This window comes from Orbicella faveolata, unplaced genomic scaffold (genome assembly GCF_042242905.1).
Source record: "Orbicella faveolata isolate gen_17 unplaced genomic scaffold, um_ofav_v1 contig_37, whole genome shotgun sequence".
Lineage (NCBI taxonomy): Eukaryota > Metazoa > Cnidaria > Anthozoa > Scleractinia > Merulinidae > Orbicella > Orbicella faveolata.
In genome coordinates, this window is record NW_028301566.1 from 1,864,942 (window position 1) to 1,879,717 (window position 14,776).

The 14,776-nt window shown below is 37.0% G+C and overlaps 1 protein-coding gene across 1 annotated transcript; it reads left to right on the top strand.

Moving 5' to 3' along the window:
• Positions 1-1,738: 1,738 nt before the first annotated feature.
• LOC110062453 (T-box transcription factor TBX5-A-like) lies at positions 1,739-14,271 on the top strand. The gene is made up of 5 exons (XM_020769375.2): positions 1,739-2,450; positions 5,078-5,360; positions 6,539-6,679; positions 7,181-7,242; positions 12,753-14,271. Exons 1-5 carry the CDS (start codon positions 1,924-1,926, stop codon positions 12,916-12,918), a joined length of 1,179 nt encoding a protein of 392 aa, XP_020625034.1. The 5' UTR covers positions 1,739-1,923; the 3' UTR covers positions 12,919-14,271.
• Positions 14,272-14,776: the final 505 nt, after the last annotated feature.

The following is a 14,776-nucleotide window of genomic DNA, read 5'->3' on the forward strand; positions in this document are numbered from 1 at the left end:
GAGCTGCTGTTTTATGTCAATTACTGGGGTTTAGATCGTAACAAGGCTCAAAGGAATGATAAGACCCGACAAATTTTTAGTCGAGTTTCAAGATCTGATTGTTTTAAATAGAGACTTCGCATCTGACTTGTCCCGGTCGTCTTTTTAAAATTTGCGTCTCAGAAATGAAGGCCATCTTGTTTGCTCGAAGTTCGAACACTTGGGTCAAGTTCGGCATGACCAGGTTAGACCAAGGACAAATAAAATGCTCTTGCCGGTTATAGAGGTTAGTGGGTGGATTTTTACTGTAAGGTACTGAGCGACAACCTGTCCTGTCAGAAAAAAAATCTGTACGCGCGAACTTGTGAAAACTAATTAGCTGTCTTCTGAATTCAGTGCATTCAGATCTTTTCCGTGCGATCTGTGCGCGCACCGCTCTACTGTTGTTTGATTTTCTTTGTCTAAACCACAACAAATGAATGATAAATGCCCTTACTCAAAAGTTTGATTTTCCGTTTTCAGTAGTATAGAACGTTTGATCTCGGAAACTCTCGGAAGTAAATCTCATCCTGTCCCCAGTGCTCACGTTTCATTTCTTGGAGTTCAATTCCAGTCGGTCTAATATTTTTTCAGTCTGCAGTTGCGCGCTAACTATTTTCGAAGTCTTAAGAGATGGTTCAACAACAGTAAAAGCTAGCTTTCTTTGCGTGGAATATAATCACTGTTTTCACAAGTTTTGTGTAAGCGTGCTTGTTAGGATGTTGTGATTCCCAAAGGGCAATCTCAACATTTCACACCTTTTGTGTTTTTCGGCACTGTGTTGCCGCGGTCATAGTTTTCGCCTTTGCTTGATTGAAGAAAGTTGTAGTTTAAGAATTGATAAGAGCTAGGGTTAAAACTTTCCTAGGACTTTTAAGTGTCACGTTATAATAAGCGGCATAAACAAAATTGAAGCACCTTTAAGAAGAGAACGTTGCGTGTAAGTTTTTCTCGAATGGTGTCAAAGTTAAAAGTAAAAGTTACATTAAACTTCGCTGATAAATTAGATCAGTTTACAAAAAAGTGATTGAGTGTGACTAAGCATTGTTTCATAGCACACAAAGCACCGAGAGAAAAATTTGTCCCCACCAAACAGCCAGAGTGATTATTGGCATAATTCACCAGAAAGTCGGATTAAATTTCTTTCTGCCACTCTCAATGAAGTCGGTATCTCTTTTTCTTGAGAAAAACTCCTCTTGACTGACTAAATATGATAAGAGACAATTAAATCTTCTTGCTATTGTTGATGTCATATTTGCGCACAAAAGTGCGCTGAGTAAGCGCGCGATTTTTCATTTCTTTTTTTCTTTTTTTTTGTTTTTTTGGTGCTGGTGATTTAAGACCATCAGAGTCATTTGCGCGAGTAATTTAACAACTTCCCTAACTTTTAAATTGTTCCAACCACAGGGATTCTTTGTTGCAGTCGCTTTATCCGACGATTATCAGCTGCGTCATAAGCCAGTTTAAAAAGTTTTAATTGGATGGTATTAATACTAAGCGATAAAGCCCAAAAACCCAAAAACCAAACGTTTTACACCTGCCTCTACCACAGGCAAAATATTTGATGCAGATTGTCGTGCGCTAAGCCGGCCCGCCCAATCACAAGTCGTTGAATACAGAATTTCTGAGCAATTAACGCCCAGCAGTGAATTGTTAGTGTGACACCTTTCTCACTTCAAAGCAGTTTTGTATAAACTTGATGTCTCGGGGGTCAATTAAGGCGATTGTTTATGTGACGAGCCAATCAATTTACACGTCTTACAGAAGCAAGCTAGTTTTCAACCTGAGCCACTGTTAACATAAACGCGGTAAAAGGTGATACATGTTAAAAAACCCACTGGGTCACTTACTGACTTGTGAAGTTAGTATCTCAGAAAAGAGGCAAGGAGAAGCGAAGTCAAAACCATGAGCGCACCGGCTGATGACAGTGACAACCTCTCGCCGAGGGCTGCAGCTTTCTCAATCGCTAGCTTGCTAACCAAGGATTTTAATGAAAATTCCAACACTCGGGAGACAAGTGAAGTAAATCCGCCCTCAGTGGATCACAAAGAGAAAGGAAATTGGTGGAATGGCTGCCAAAATGATCGATTAGCACAGAAGGCAAAGATCTGCGCGGTATCAAGAGACGTTTACGAAGACCACTCCATCCAAAACATTTTGAACGGAGAACAAACGCGAGGTGAAAAATGCGGAGATGGCAAAAGGCGTGGATTAACAAGAAGTACTTCAATCCTAGATCCATTACAGCAGTTCGCAGCTTGTTGCGACTTGGTTAGAAATTTAGACTCTCTAAAGAACACTGCTTCATACAGTCAGCCGCAAATGAGAGTTATGGAGGTACAGCGTGAGGTTCAAGTCGCCATGCAACAAAGCGATCTGTGGTGGAAATTCTACGCTTGCGGTACAGAAATGGTGATTACAAGGACGGGAAGGTGAGAGAAAATCTTGTCTAATACCATGTATGACAAATCGAGTCAAACCTCATTCCGTAACTGAAGCGATTTTACTGGAATAAAAGGCAAACATTTAGAAAAATGACTTTTTGAAAAGTCTCTTCAAATGTTTATGAACCACTTATCGTGAAAAACGAATCTACTAAAATTCGTTATTATGTTTCTTGAGACACCAGTGAAAATTACACAAATTATTCGAAATGAAATGTTATTAAATTCGTAAAGAATTCCGCCACATTTTACTAAATTTTACGCCTTGCAGAAGGCGGATAGCAATTTTTGCTCAATAACAAAAGCGCTGAAATCCTTCTCGTTGAATTTTTGTCGAACAGCAAAAACTTTAAGGGACTTAATTTTCAAGCGAATGAAACTTCAGTGGTTTGGGTGTAAATTCTTTAACCGCTCTCCCGAAACAACTAACTACCTTTGAATTGAGAAGTTAAATTCGAGTAAAACGGAGTGTTACTCTCAAGAAACGATTTGGTAAAAAGAAACTTTCAGCTATTCAAATTCATTGCGCTTCAAATTGGTCTTGTCCTTGACATGCAAACTAAGAGCTTACTCACGGCGGAATAATTGTCTTTTGCATTTAATTCAGTCAATGGTTATTTTCGCTGCGGGTAGCTGGGGTTTCTTAATTCTTGTTCGGTAATTGCACAAAACATCCGACCCGGCTAATTCCTTCCATGAAATATGAAAAATAATCTATCCGTTTAACTGCTAACTTGTTTTATGTCATTTCGTTTATAGCTTTCTACCAATACGTGACGTCATTTTCAAAGAAATTTTCCCGTGTCCACGCGCGCTTTCGAATGTTAAGAATGCGGTCGCGTGCCACAAGAGTTTTATTTTCTATGTTCTATAATTTCCCCAGGTGCAAATGACAAAACAAATCTCTTTTGGGTTTCTTTCAAACTGTTGATTTTCTTTCTCTGCGTGTGCCTTTGATACTGGATCCTTTCTTCCGCCACAAATCAATTGTTTTATCCAAGGAGTCGAAAGTGGGGTCATCAAACACTGACAGTATTATGTGCAATTAAAATCTTATGAAACACTTTCTGAAGGGAAACGTTAACTTTTGTAGTACCAACTTTTGTCTCAAGCTAGGCAGTAACTTCTAAAGAAATTTGCAACTGGGTGTGAATAGATTAATAAATACGATTTTCCCCGTCCTCTCTCTTTGAACTTTCATGCATTGCATTTGAACGATTCTATTTCCCAAAAATAATAGTTTACTGAAAGCTTAGTGTCTGAGATCGTTTTAGTCTGGCAGAAAAAATGGAATTTCTATCGCAAAAGATTACCTCAGATAAGGTTTCTATCGCGTGAGGTGTTTTGAGATTGGGAAAATTGAGGATGGACCGAGTTCTGAAGTGACTTGAACCTTTCATATGTTACTATTATGATTCCCAGGTGTAGTGTTATTAAAATGCGGGTTAGTTACTTTTAATATGCAAAAAAATACCAGATATAATAAAGATAAGAATTATTCACATGTGGACACAAAGACCTTTTTGATCGCTTATCTCTCCAAGTGCAGAATATCGGCGAAAAGTAATTCAATTGCATGTCCTCTTTGATCAATCACGCTCAAACAAAAAGTTCAAAATCATAGCAAGAGCCGATAGCGATACAAACACTATGCCCTGGGGTATCAAAATAACAAGATAACGAAAAGGTTTTATATCAAACAGCTCGAGCTGAATATAAGATCACTGTGCGTTGAGCGGTGTGATTTAGCAAGGAATGCAAACAAACTGTACACATGTGTATCGCGAAGCACTCTTGATGGGACATGTTGAGATGAGGTGAAAGTTCTTTGTTTTGTTGAGAGTTTCATTATCAGAGAGTCCTTGTTTTCACTTGTTTCTTCTTACTGCATCTGAATTTCTGTATACAAACGTGCACCAATAAACTTGTTCGTCATCACAATATCTTGGTTTTGATAAGCTGTTTTTCAAGACACGGGTTGTTTATTCAGTTCGTCTATCTAAAAATCAGCAAAGCGTAGGTGGAGGAAGGTCCAGATAGCAACAAAACCACAAAGGAGAAAGGCATATGGATAGCGCAAAGTAAACAACCACTTAAGGGTTTAGCGCAGATTGTATTTCCCACGTGCCCTCTTTTTATGGGTGTGTCTCATTGTTTGTGACTCATAAAATAATGAACGATGTTTTGCTTCTGCTAATGAGAGGAGAGATGATTTAAACAGATGACAGGGCTCCCTTAGCATGTGCTTTAGCTTACTCTGCATTTAAACCTTTGTGCTTTGCCTTTATTGTACTTGGCTTAACTTAGTCGACACAGGTCTTGCGCGTGCCTCACATAGCTACTGATCGTACACGTTAAGCCCTTATGAGGGGTTTTGTCAGCATCTTTAGATCACAGAAGCTGAACTCTTCTATTGCTTGCTAGTTGTCCGCAATCAAACTGGCTCAACACAAGGCTTTCATCATGAAAGCGCATGTTTGAATCGCTTGTCACCTGCTTTTCGCCTATCGCGTTGAATTCGCGTAGATTGTTTATTAAGCAGAAAACCCCACCGAGCTGACATTTTATCATTTATTTCAACTTATCTCACGCTAAAACGTTTGATTTCATTGCAGACGGATGTTTCCAACACTCGCTCTTTCTTTTCTTGGAATGGATCCGAGACGTTATTACTCCGTCCACGTTGATATTGTCCCCGTGGACGGCTATGCGTACACTTTTGTGAACAATATGTGGCAAGTAAACGGAATGGCGAGTGAGATGCACGCTTTACCTTACATACAGTCATACCAGGCGGACGAAGTGGCGCACACTGGCCTGTACTGGATGAAAAATGGCGTGGACTTCAAGAAAGTTCGCTTGACGAATCGTCGAGTTGGCCCGTTTAAAGATGGCGAGGTAATTCTTTTTCATGATTACATCTAAGAGTATCTAATCAAAGTTCAAGATTTAATTTAACTCGAAAGAAATCTGTTTTTTGTTGACATTTTCCTCACGAAAATAAGTTTATTAGTGAGAAGCGGCTTTCTTGTATCCCAAAACTGTCGATAAACAGAATGTATGCCAAGAAAAAGCCAATGAAATAAAGCAAAGAATGATGGGAAGTGCTTTTAGTACGCATGTGTTGTTTAGAGCCGCGATGTCTGGCAATGGAAACGCAGTGATTAAGTTTATAATTCCAGATGGTTTTTATCTCTTAAAACCAACAGAACGAGGAGATAAAATGTTTCTAAGTTACTGCGGGTTACGTTCGCCGCGTGCCTCAAGCCACAAGAGTTGTCATGGGGTATTTAGGGACTTTTTGGCGATAGCGAGATGACGATTTTTGTAATTTTCAAACTGACCGAACTCATAACTTATTCATGAGTGTCTTCCATTGTCTTTTGCATTCATGCGTTACCTCGTGTTACTTGCTTTATGCTTTTACATTACAAAGTTAAAACCTTTCAACTAAAAGTCACAAAACCATCGCTGGTCAAACCGGCGAAAGAGGAAGCAAATTATGATCCAAACAGTTCAAGATGTGTCAAATAAATTAAGACATGCGAATGTAATACGGAGAAACCTCAAATTACACAAACGCGCCGGTCAAAAACATTTCGATGCAAATTTTGGCGCCGTGAATAAAACGTAAGAGACTAATATAAACCAAACTTCCCGGGTAATTTTTTAAGCGCAATTTTCCATAGTTTCAACACTGGTATTAAGAGATTTTCCCACTATGAAGTCAAGATTCTTACATCTCTGGTTAGCTGTGAAATTGATATTTTTTGTAATATTTTAAGGAAGGACTGCTGCATTTTCGAAAGACAGTAATTATGAGTTCGAAGACTGAACGGAAGAACTCCCTCGTGGCAACAAAGTCTGTGGTTTTTGAGTGGCTGTCATACCCAAGGCAGATTAATGTTTAAGAGATGAATTTCCGTCTATTATTGTTGCTGGAAATTTTATTTTATGAAAGTCTAAAGCACAATCATCTTTTGATTGTCTATCACTGAGAAATACGTGTATGGTAAAATAATTTTTTTAGCCTTTTCCGCTCTTCTAAGCTGTGTGTCGTTAACAAAATTTTGCAGCTTCATCTAAGTCCGAATAGAAAGTACCAGCCAAGGATTCATGTCGTCGAAGAAACAGAAGAAGGCGTAAAAGTTTCGTGCTCAACTTATGTGTTCCCTGAAACCACGTTCATTGCTGTAACGACGTATCAAAATGAAGAGGTAAGGATAAGAAGTGCATAGATATTCTATACCCGCGCTAGTGAAGACAGCCGAGTACTGTACGATATTTTATAAACGATATTTTAAATATATTTGTAATATACATGTAAATAGTTAGCAGGGTCACATCAGTGAATGCTGTCTTTAATTCCAACCTGTTTTATCGAATAAAGCATGTAGATGTGTGTGTGTTTGTATTTGTATGAATGTATATGGATGTATAGTCGGTAGAAGCACTGACAAAGCACAACTTCACCTGGCGGATAACTAGCAAGAAAAGGGAAAAAATATTCACTTGGTGAAGTCTTGGTTTAACATTTTTCCGCAACAAATTCTCGACTGAAAGGAAGAGAATAAAATCTTTGTTAAAAGTCTGTCATGATATCAAATACTTGACTTATTTCATTCCTTTAAAATGTAGCTTCAAACTGTCTCATAACTGCTTCTTTAAATGAAATGATTTTTGTTTAGTTTGAACGTTTTGTTGTTGTTTGTTTCTAGCTGATTCAAATGAAAATCGACCACAACCCCTTTGCCAAAGGATTTCGGGACAAAGGATCAAGGTATATTAAATATTTCATGATATTTCTGATAAAGTTTTGACAATGTAAGCAGCTGTAAATGATTGACATTTGCAACATAAAACCCAAACATCGCTGAACGATCATAAATTCGACAGCGTACAAGATATGTTTGTTTTATTTTATCGAAAATCACATAAACGAGATAGTTAGTTTAAAGAATCATTTAATCTCAAAAAATCGGAAAAATCGATAAGGAAATTGTGAAATAATCTGACTACCGTCGATTTTGAAACAATGCATGCAGAGAACTGAATATAATATATTTTACTAAAAGTCAAACTCACTTAAAGTTGTACACAGTTTATCACTTTCGAATTCTGTTGATGCACTGTAAGTTGGCGATGGTACCTTATATATCTTCCATTTTACGTACAGTACTGTCGTTAATTAACCGCATGCCTTTGCTTTTCTCTTGTCAAGAACTAAATGCCGACAATCTGCTTAAGTGAAATTCATTCAACTGACTTAAAGCTTGTTTGATTTCAGTTTAAAATACCATTTTAAGGCTAATAAAATTCCAAACAACATTTCGTTTAGAATGAGTACATGTGTATCGCATGAAAAACATCAATAGCGCGGTCATGCGGTGTAATACATCATCAATTCGATTCTGTCACTACATTTCCAGCCAAAATTCTTACCAAAATGAAACAATGCTTCGTATTTGAACAATTTACTGCACTTGTAATTCCAAAGGATGAAATTATAAATGCCTTACAGTTAATAAATGTATTTCAGTGATTCGTTAGTAACTGATGTAAATATATGTCTTTGACAAAATATTTCGTCATATGCTTCGTAATTCTCAATCATCGTCGTTATTTTGAATACGCAGGAGGGAATATTTATCAAAAGTTTTTCAAAAGACTTTGACACAAGGAATATTAAGTTCAGTTCAAGGGATTACCGTACCTTGCCTTATCCAAGATTTCAGTTGTGGTTAAATGCCGATTGAACATCACTGGACATGGCTCAGTTCCTATGAATCTTTTAGTAATTTAGTTCTTAGTATTTATAGAAATGTTACTCTTGATTTCTTCCGTTTGACACTGATATCATGCGACTTTTTGTTCACATCTGACTTCAGCAGTTTGTAACTTGAAACTGAACCGTAGTAAATTTACATATACATCTCCAAGGCTTTGTTAAAATTCATTTGAGCTGACAATGTGACAAGCAATAACGATAAACTACAATGAAATGTTTGAAAGAAAAGAATGATAAGGATTGCTATTCACAAAAGTATTCTTTTGTCGCGTAACGAAGAACATCAAGCGGGAAAACTTAACGATTTAGAATTTCAAACTGAAAAAAGAAAGGTTATTTCACTACTCATACTTCAACATAACGTGATTTACGTTTTTCGATGTGGCCGACATTCGGTAGTTTAAAATGAAACACGTGGTTTTGAATGTTCCAAAGGAGTGTAAATGTGACATTGAAAAATAGTCTCTGGTTTAGTCAAACTTTGATCACCGATCAAGAAACTTTTCACTCTTAAACTGTTGGAGGCACACCTAAGTGAGGTTCCCTTAATACAGCAGAAAAAATGTTTGTAAATGCCGAACCTCGAGAACACTAAACTACTTTTGATCGCATTTGTTCTATTGAGCGTTGAGGTCCAGCTTGTAATGGTTTAGACTTTTTTAGCTGCCCTAGTTAATAATGTGGCACAATCTACGCGCCCTTACCTTGGTTGAAATCGGGTAGATTTCGAAGCGGGACTTTTGAATGATACACAAGATATTTCTCGGTTTGTTTGTCAATACTAGCATAACATTATATAGGGTTAGTTCATTCACTGTAACAGAATACTTCCATTCAATAACAGTGTTTTCGCTGTGTAGACACAAAGCAGGCTAATTAATCCCCGTTATTTGTGCCAAATGCATTAAAAAGATATGTCAAAGCATTAGTAACGGCCTAGAAGGATTTTGATTTAGCTCAATGCCATGCCCTCGGGTCTTTCGGGCGGTCCAGTTGAGTGATTCCAAACCTGAGTGCTGTTTCACTTGCTTTAAGCCGGTAAATCAAACAGCACTATTGTTTTACTCACTTAATAGTGTACTTAGAGTGCCTGGTTATTGTTGAGATTCTAAAGGAAGGCCACACAGGAGTATATAGCGAAACATTTGAAACTGTTTCGCCTTCCAGGGCGCTTCCATTATTGAATCTATTGAAATATACTCGCCCCGTGCCACGTGGGCAATTGTCCAAATTTAGCGTGCGTGAAACTGTTTTTTGTAAAGGAATAGTAATTAACATATTTGTGGTTTTTTCTGACATCATATTTAAGAATAAATCCTAAAATCTAAGGGATAAACTTTGAATGAGTTTGCACACTATCAAATAGAACGCCTAGATAAGTTATGCGCTGAAATTCTTGTAGTATAAGGAATATCGAATTACTAAATCAACTTTAAGTTCGCTCTGAGGTAGGACTGCATATTTTTAACTCTTAATTAAAGCAGTATCATATACAGTTTTTAACGGGCGCGATAGCAAAATGATTCAGAAAGATGATAGAAGGCTTTGATCTAACTCATTTCGGGTGAAATTAAGAGTATATTTGTAATTTTTCGCGGAGTTCATCATATGTTTGGTAGAACGGATTAATGGAGAGTCGCAAATACTCGAATACGCGATTTCAGTTAGACTAAACCGAAGAATCTCTTGGGAGCGGGATTTGTTTACACGCCCGCTAAGTTTTTACTTAACTCGTATTCATAAATTTTCCGTTAAAGTTACTTCTACTATGAAAGTTTCAACAAAAGATTTTTTTGTAGTAGCCTCGTGTCGTGTGCCGACTTCACTCCATTATATTCCTTTTGCGTTAATAAACAAAGGAAAATTAAGCAAAGTACTTTGCTTTACAGAATGTTCTTGTGAATGAGTTACAAAACATGAAAAAGATCAAGAAAACCAAAGTCAGAAGTCCTTTGCAGCTTTTTCTGCCCTTTCTAGTTGTGAGAAGTAAATAAGACTCGAAATCTCTTTACTATACGACTTTTGATTCCATTTGCAGTCAGGCACAGAACTTTCAAGACTCATCGTCATGTACACATATCTCTCTTCAGACATGATTATAATTTTCAAAAAATCCCATTCGGGGTGAAAAGAAAACTTTAAGGATTTAATTTGCTCAACATAATAAAATATCTCATTATTTCACCCTCGTGTCGCGTGCCACGCGTTAGAAAGAGCCAATTAGAAAACAGCTCAAGCTGTTAATGACCTATGCGACAACACTTTAACATAATATGGAAGATTTAAACTTGCGCCTAACTTCACTTATTCTGTAGGCAAGATAAGGCTGGAAGCTCTAGGCAACAGGATCATCAGAACCAAAAAGGGTGGAACTATATTTAGTAGCAACTTTTTTGTGCGAAGTTTTTGTGCAAAGGTGTTTCAAGTAAGACATACGTTCAAATGTCTAAAAACTCTAAGGGGCGTTGGCAAGCTAAAAACAATAAATCCTTGTTAATTCAATTTTATCAGCTCAGTTTTCCTACAGGAGTCAATGCGCGCTTGGGACATATCTCAATTAAGATACTTTAGAGTTTAATCTTTGGAAAAAGGGGAGTCATTTCACACATGTCCCCACCCCTACCCTGACAATGACTTTTTTTATTGATATCATTTTATATCATACATCCCGGCACACATTCGATATCCATCTGTCTATTTGATGTTTTATGAACCAGCTTTTCACAAATTTTTCTGACACAAGTATCAAACTTTAAACTTATTTCAATTAGTTTAAGCAAGGATTACCCAATTTAAAAGTTGCGCTATTGCAGTATATCGATAAATATCATGGGGATCTTCCTAAAGTTTACATTTAACTGAGTGTTGTAAACATAACTTTCAAGTAATCCATCTTATGTACTTTCCTGTCGATTAATGCGAGCACATTCTTTTAACTCGTGTTCCTAAAGGATCAAAAATCGTTACCCAGCGGATAAAAGCAGAACATTTAAGAACAAGGGACCTTGTTTTTTTTAAAGTTTGTTAAGCCAAATACGATGGCTCATGCCGCTAGCGCCCCAGTAGACCCCCCGCAGTCAACACCAATGTTATGTTGGTGTTATCCCGACATTATCTTTACATGTTCCCTGAAATCGGTAACTAACTAAAACTGTGTTCTTATTTAAGTCTCGTGAAACATTGCAACACCTGGGACTCTTCTGCCTTGAATTTTCTCTTAATCGAAGCGGTGCATTTGCTGAAAGTTTCTTTGTTTAGCTTCTTATGAAAGACAAAGCTTTAGGTAAAGTCCGCGTGTTACACATCGAAAACTCATTTATAGTTATAATTATCAAGTATGTTGGTTGTGTGCAGTTTCTTACTTGGAGATGAGATATCCGCATGAGGTATACTTGATATATTACTCACAGTCTAACACATGGCTTCATTCTAATTAACAGTAAAATTGTTAAACTCTCAAATTAAAAGAAAGCTAACAACTGCCAAACACAGTGAGGAAAGTCAAATGAAGAATTTTGACATGTCTTGCGAGGACGCGTTGCATTGTGTTTAGCGATGTCTGTTTAAAATCTAGAAAAATGTAGGAGTGTTGGTTGAGACCTTTGTATAATCAAACGATCTATACAAACTTTTCAAAAGCTAAATTGTTATAATCAATTCGTTGGCAGTTTTAGCCCTGAAAAGCACACCACGTTTACAAGCGAATGGGTATTTTGTGATCTGTTTGTTTATCCTCGTGTCGCGTGCCACTAAAACAACTAATTAAAGTTAATCTTTCGCAAAATACCTCGCAGCAAGATTCCTATTGGAGTAAATATCACTATTGTAGCATGAACGTGCGCCATGTTTGAGCGCCCAGCTGAGCTACTGTTCGTTATTATGCCCGCTAGATTTGCGCATGTGTTGGCATGGGCTGCGCACGTGGAACTCATTTTCAAGGCTGTTTCTCCTCAAATCACTTTATATTAAACGACTTGGAGACTTCTTGATCTCTAATTCTATAACAGCTTTATGCTAATTCTCCATCTAACCACAACTAAAGTTTAAAAGAAAAACGTCGGGAGATGACAGCAAAAGTTATTATGCTTGGTCACTCAAGTTTAGATATGACATTGTAGAGTGCATGAAAACTTCGCCCAGTGCAAGAGAAAATCTCAATAAATTTGCTTCACAAAGACGTTCGTATTTATTTCTGTGGAGAGATTTCATGCCACACAAACAAGTAGGATACAGCTAGAGGTTTCTTTCCAAAGCGTGTGCGGGATAACGTTTCGATTGTTTAAAGCACAGTATAAGAACAAGATTAAGGGTCTATGAGCATGGTGAAAAATTTCCTTTATGAGCTATGGGTGTGTTTGAAAACAGGTTTACTGAGGGATCTGAGGGTGTTCTGAATTTAGAATTGCTTTGCTACATATTATTTGATCTTGACGATGGCTTAATAGAGGAAAATGCTTTAATTAGTTATACAGCAAAAGTAATTTTCTTTTTTTTTTTTTCAGGCGCAGGTATCTCCCGTATGAGCAGAGAGAAGACGGATCAGACAGTTCTCAGTCTTCTTTGAGCGAACTGTGCTTCTCGACGGCAAGAAATGTTGAGAGGACAGCGGACTCTACACACGTTCCTCTTCCACTTCATGTCAAACTACATGACTTGTCACAATACTAAGAAGAACTTTTGATTAACGAATGAACAGTTCAAATTCGAGAGATCCCGGGAGAGTTTTACTCTAAGTCGATGATGTAGGCTAAAATATAGATTCGTGCATTGCGACTACAGACTGAAAGAAAGTTTAGAAATGAAAGAGAACGAAAATTGGAGTTTTTAAAAAACAAACAAAGACAAAAGGAACTTAGAACAGAGCTAAACTTCGATATGATTCAGGTATTAATCTATATGATATGTTTTGTTAATTGAAACAATTTGTAAATATGTGTTTTCATCAAAAAATGGTCTTCATAAGGAATGACAATAGATTAGTTTCAGTTATTAGTATTTAATTATGTACAGAGCATTCGTTGGCATTTAAATATGTACAAAGCTTAGTTGAGGTAACGTCTTAACTCTACCTGGGAGTATGCTAGTTTTTAAAAAAACTTTTCAATGGAATGATGGAGTTTTGTTCAAGAAAAAGTTGTGTCAATTAATAGCAATAACTTTAAAAAGCATCTATTAAGAAACTGTAAATAATTAAACACATACGCTTTTTTAGGACGAGGGAACTAAACGAAAATTCTTTGTTGCAATTATGAAATTTGCATTCTTTTTATTTAAAATGTTAGTAGTTTTAAGTTATGCTTTAAGTATCAAGTAATGAAACTTAAACCATACATGTTAAGATTGTTGTCAATTTAACTCACTTGGCCCGAAAGGCCATTTTCAGGACGAGTTCAATTTCAATTTGGATTCAAAGATGCCTAACCCGGGCCATGAATTCCCGGGTTTCCGCAACGATTTGTTCTTATTCCACACTTCTCATTGCTATGTGCAGAAGTATAGAATACTTTCATTAACTAATGATTACAATAACCAGCATATCCAGCAGAGATCTGGGCACCATCTCTAAAGACAGCTTGTGATGAATTACCATAGCAAGAAGGCGAACATGGGAGCATAACACGCTCATCTTCTCTGTAAGTTCATCAAAAAAGCAAACCGTCCATTAATTTATGAAGCACATCAGTATTGACCGGATCACCCACCGGTTCACAAACTTCGCAGAAAAGTAGCTTGCCATTAGATGAGAATTATTGAATCTATCAAATATTCTATTTCAAAAGTGCCGCAAAGGCTGCACAGGCATCAAATTTCAGTTAAAACGAAACTGACCTGAGTGTTTTTTTTTTTTTCGTTGTGTAGTTTTAACTTCCAAGACCGACTATGACAGAATATTAAAGAGAGTTAAAAAAATTTCCTTGGAAAAAGGTTGATCCGTATATTCACGACAGATTACTACTCTTTGAAATACTCTACACTTTGTTTTACGTCTTGTAAAAAATAAAAACTCACACTTCAAACAAAGCTTGGTCAGTTCAGTTATGAGAATTTTAAATTTCTAATTGGCATGGCTTGCAGCTGGCTTTTACCTGCTGGCAAAATATCATGGCTAAAAGCGAAGGAAATTGAACTGATGGACTTGAGAATGACTTCTCATGTTTCACCATTGAGAAGCTTGGTTAATCGCGAAATATTGCTCATAACAATTAAGTGTATAATGTCTCGATGCATTTGATAAAAAGAGCATTATTTAAATATTTCCATGCCGCGGGTCAAACAGACGAATTGACTAAACGTTGGGATGTCTTTGAATAAAACCAAAATATATCGGCAAGACGTTTCCGGCACTTGTATCACAGATGATAACATATTTTCTCTGTCTCTGTTTCTAAGAGACACAGAGTGGGATCTCTTCAGGTGGAGTGCACTTAAGTTTTGGTTTTAAACATTAACAAAGTTGTCATCGCGCAATTTAATCGCTGCACTCTACATAAAAACTGATCCTCGTCCAGTTGGACAAATTACTGAC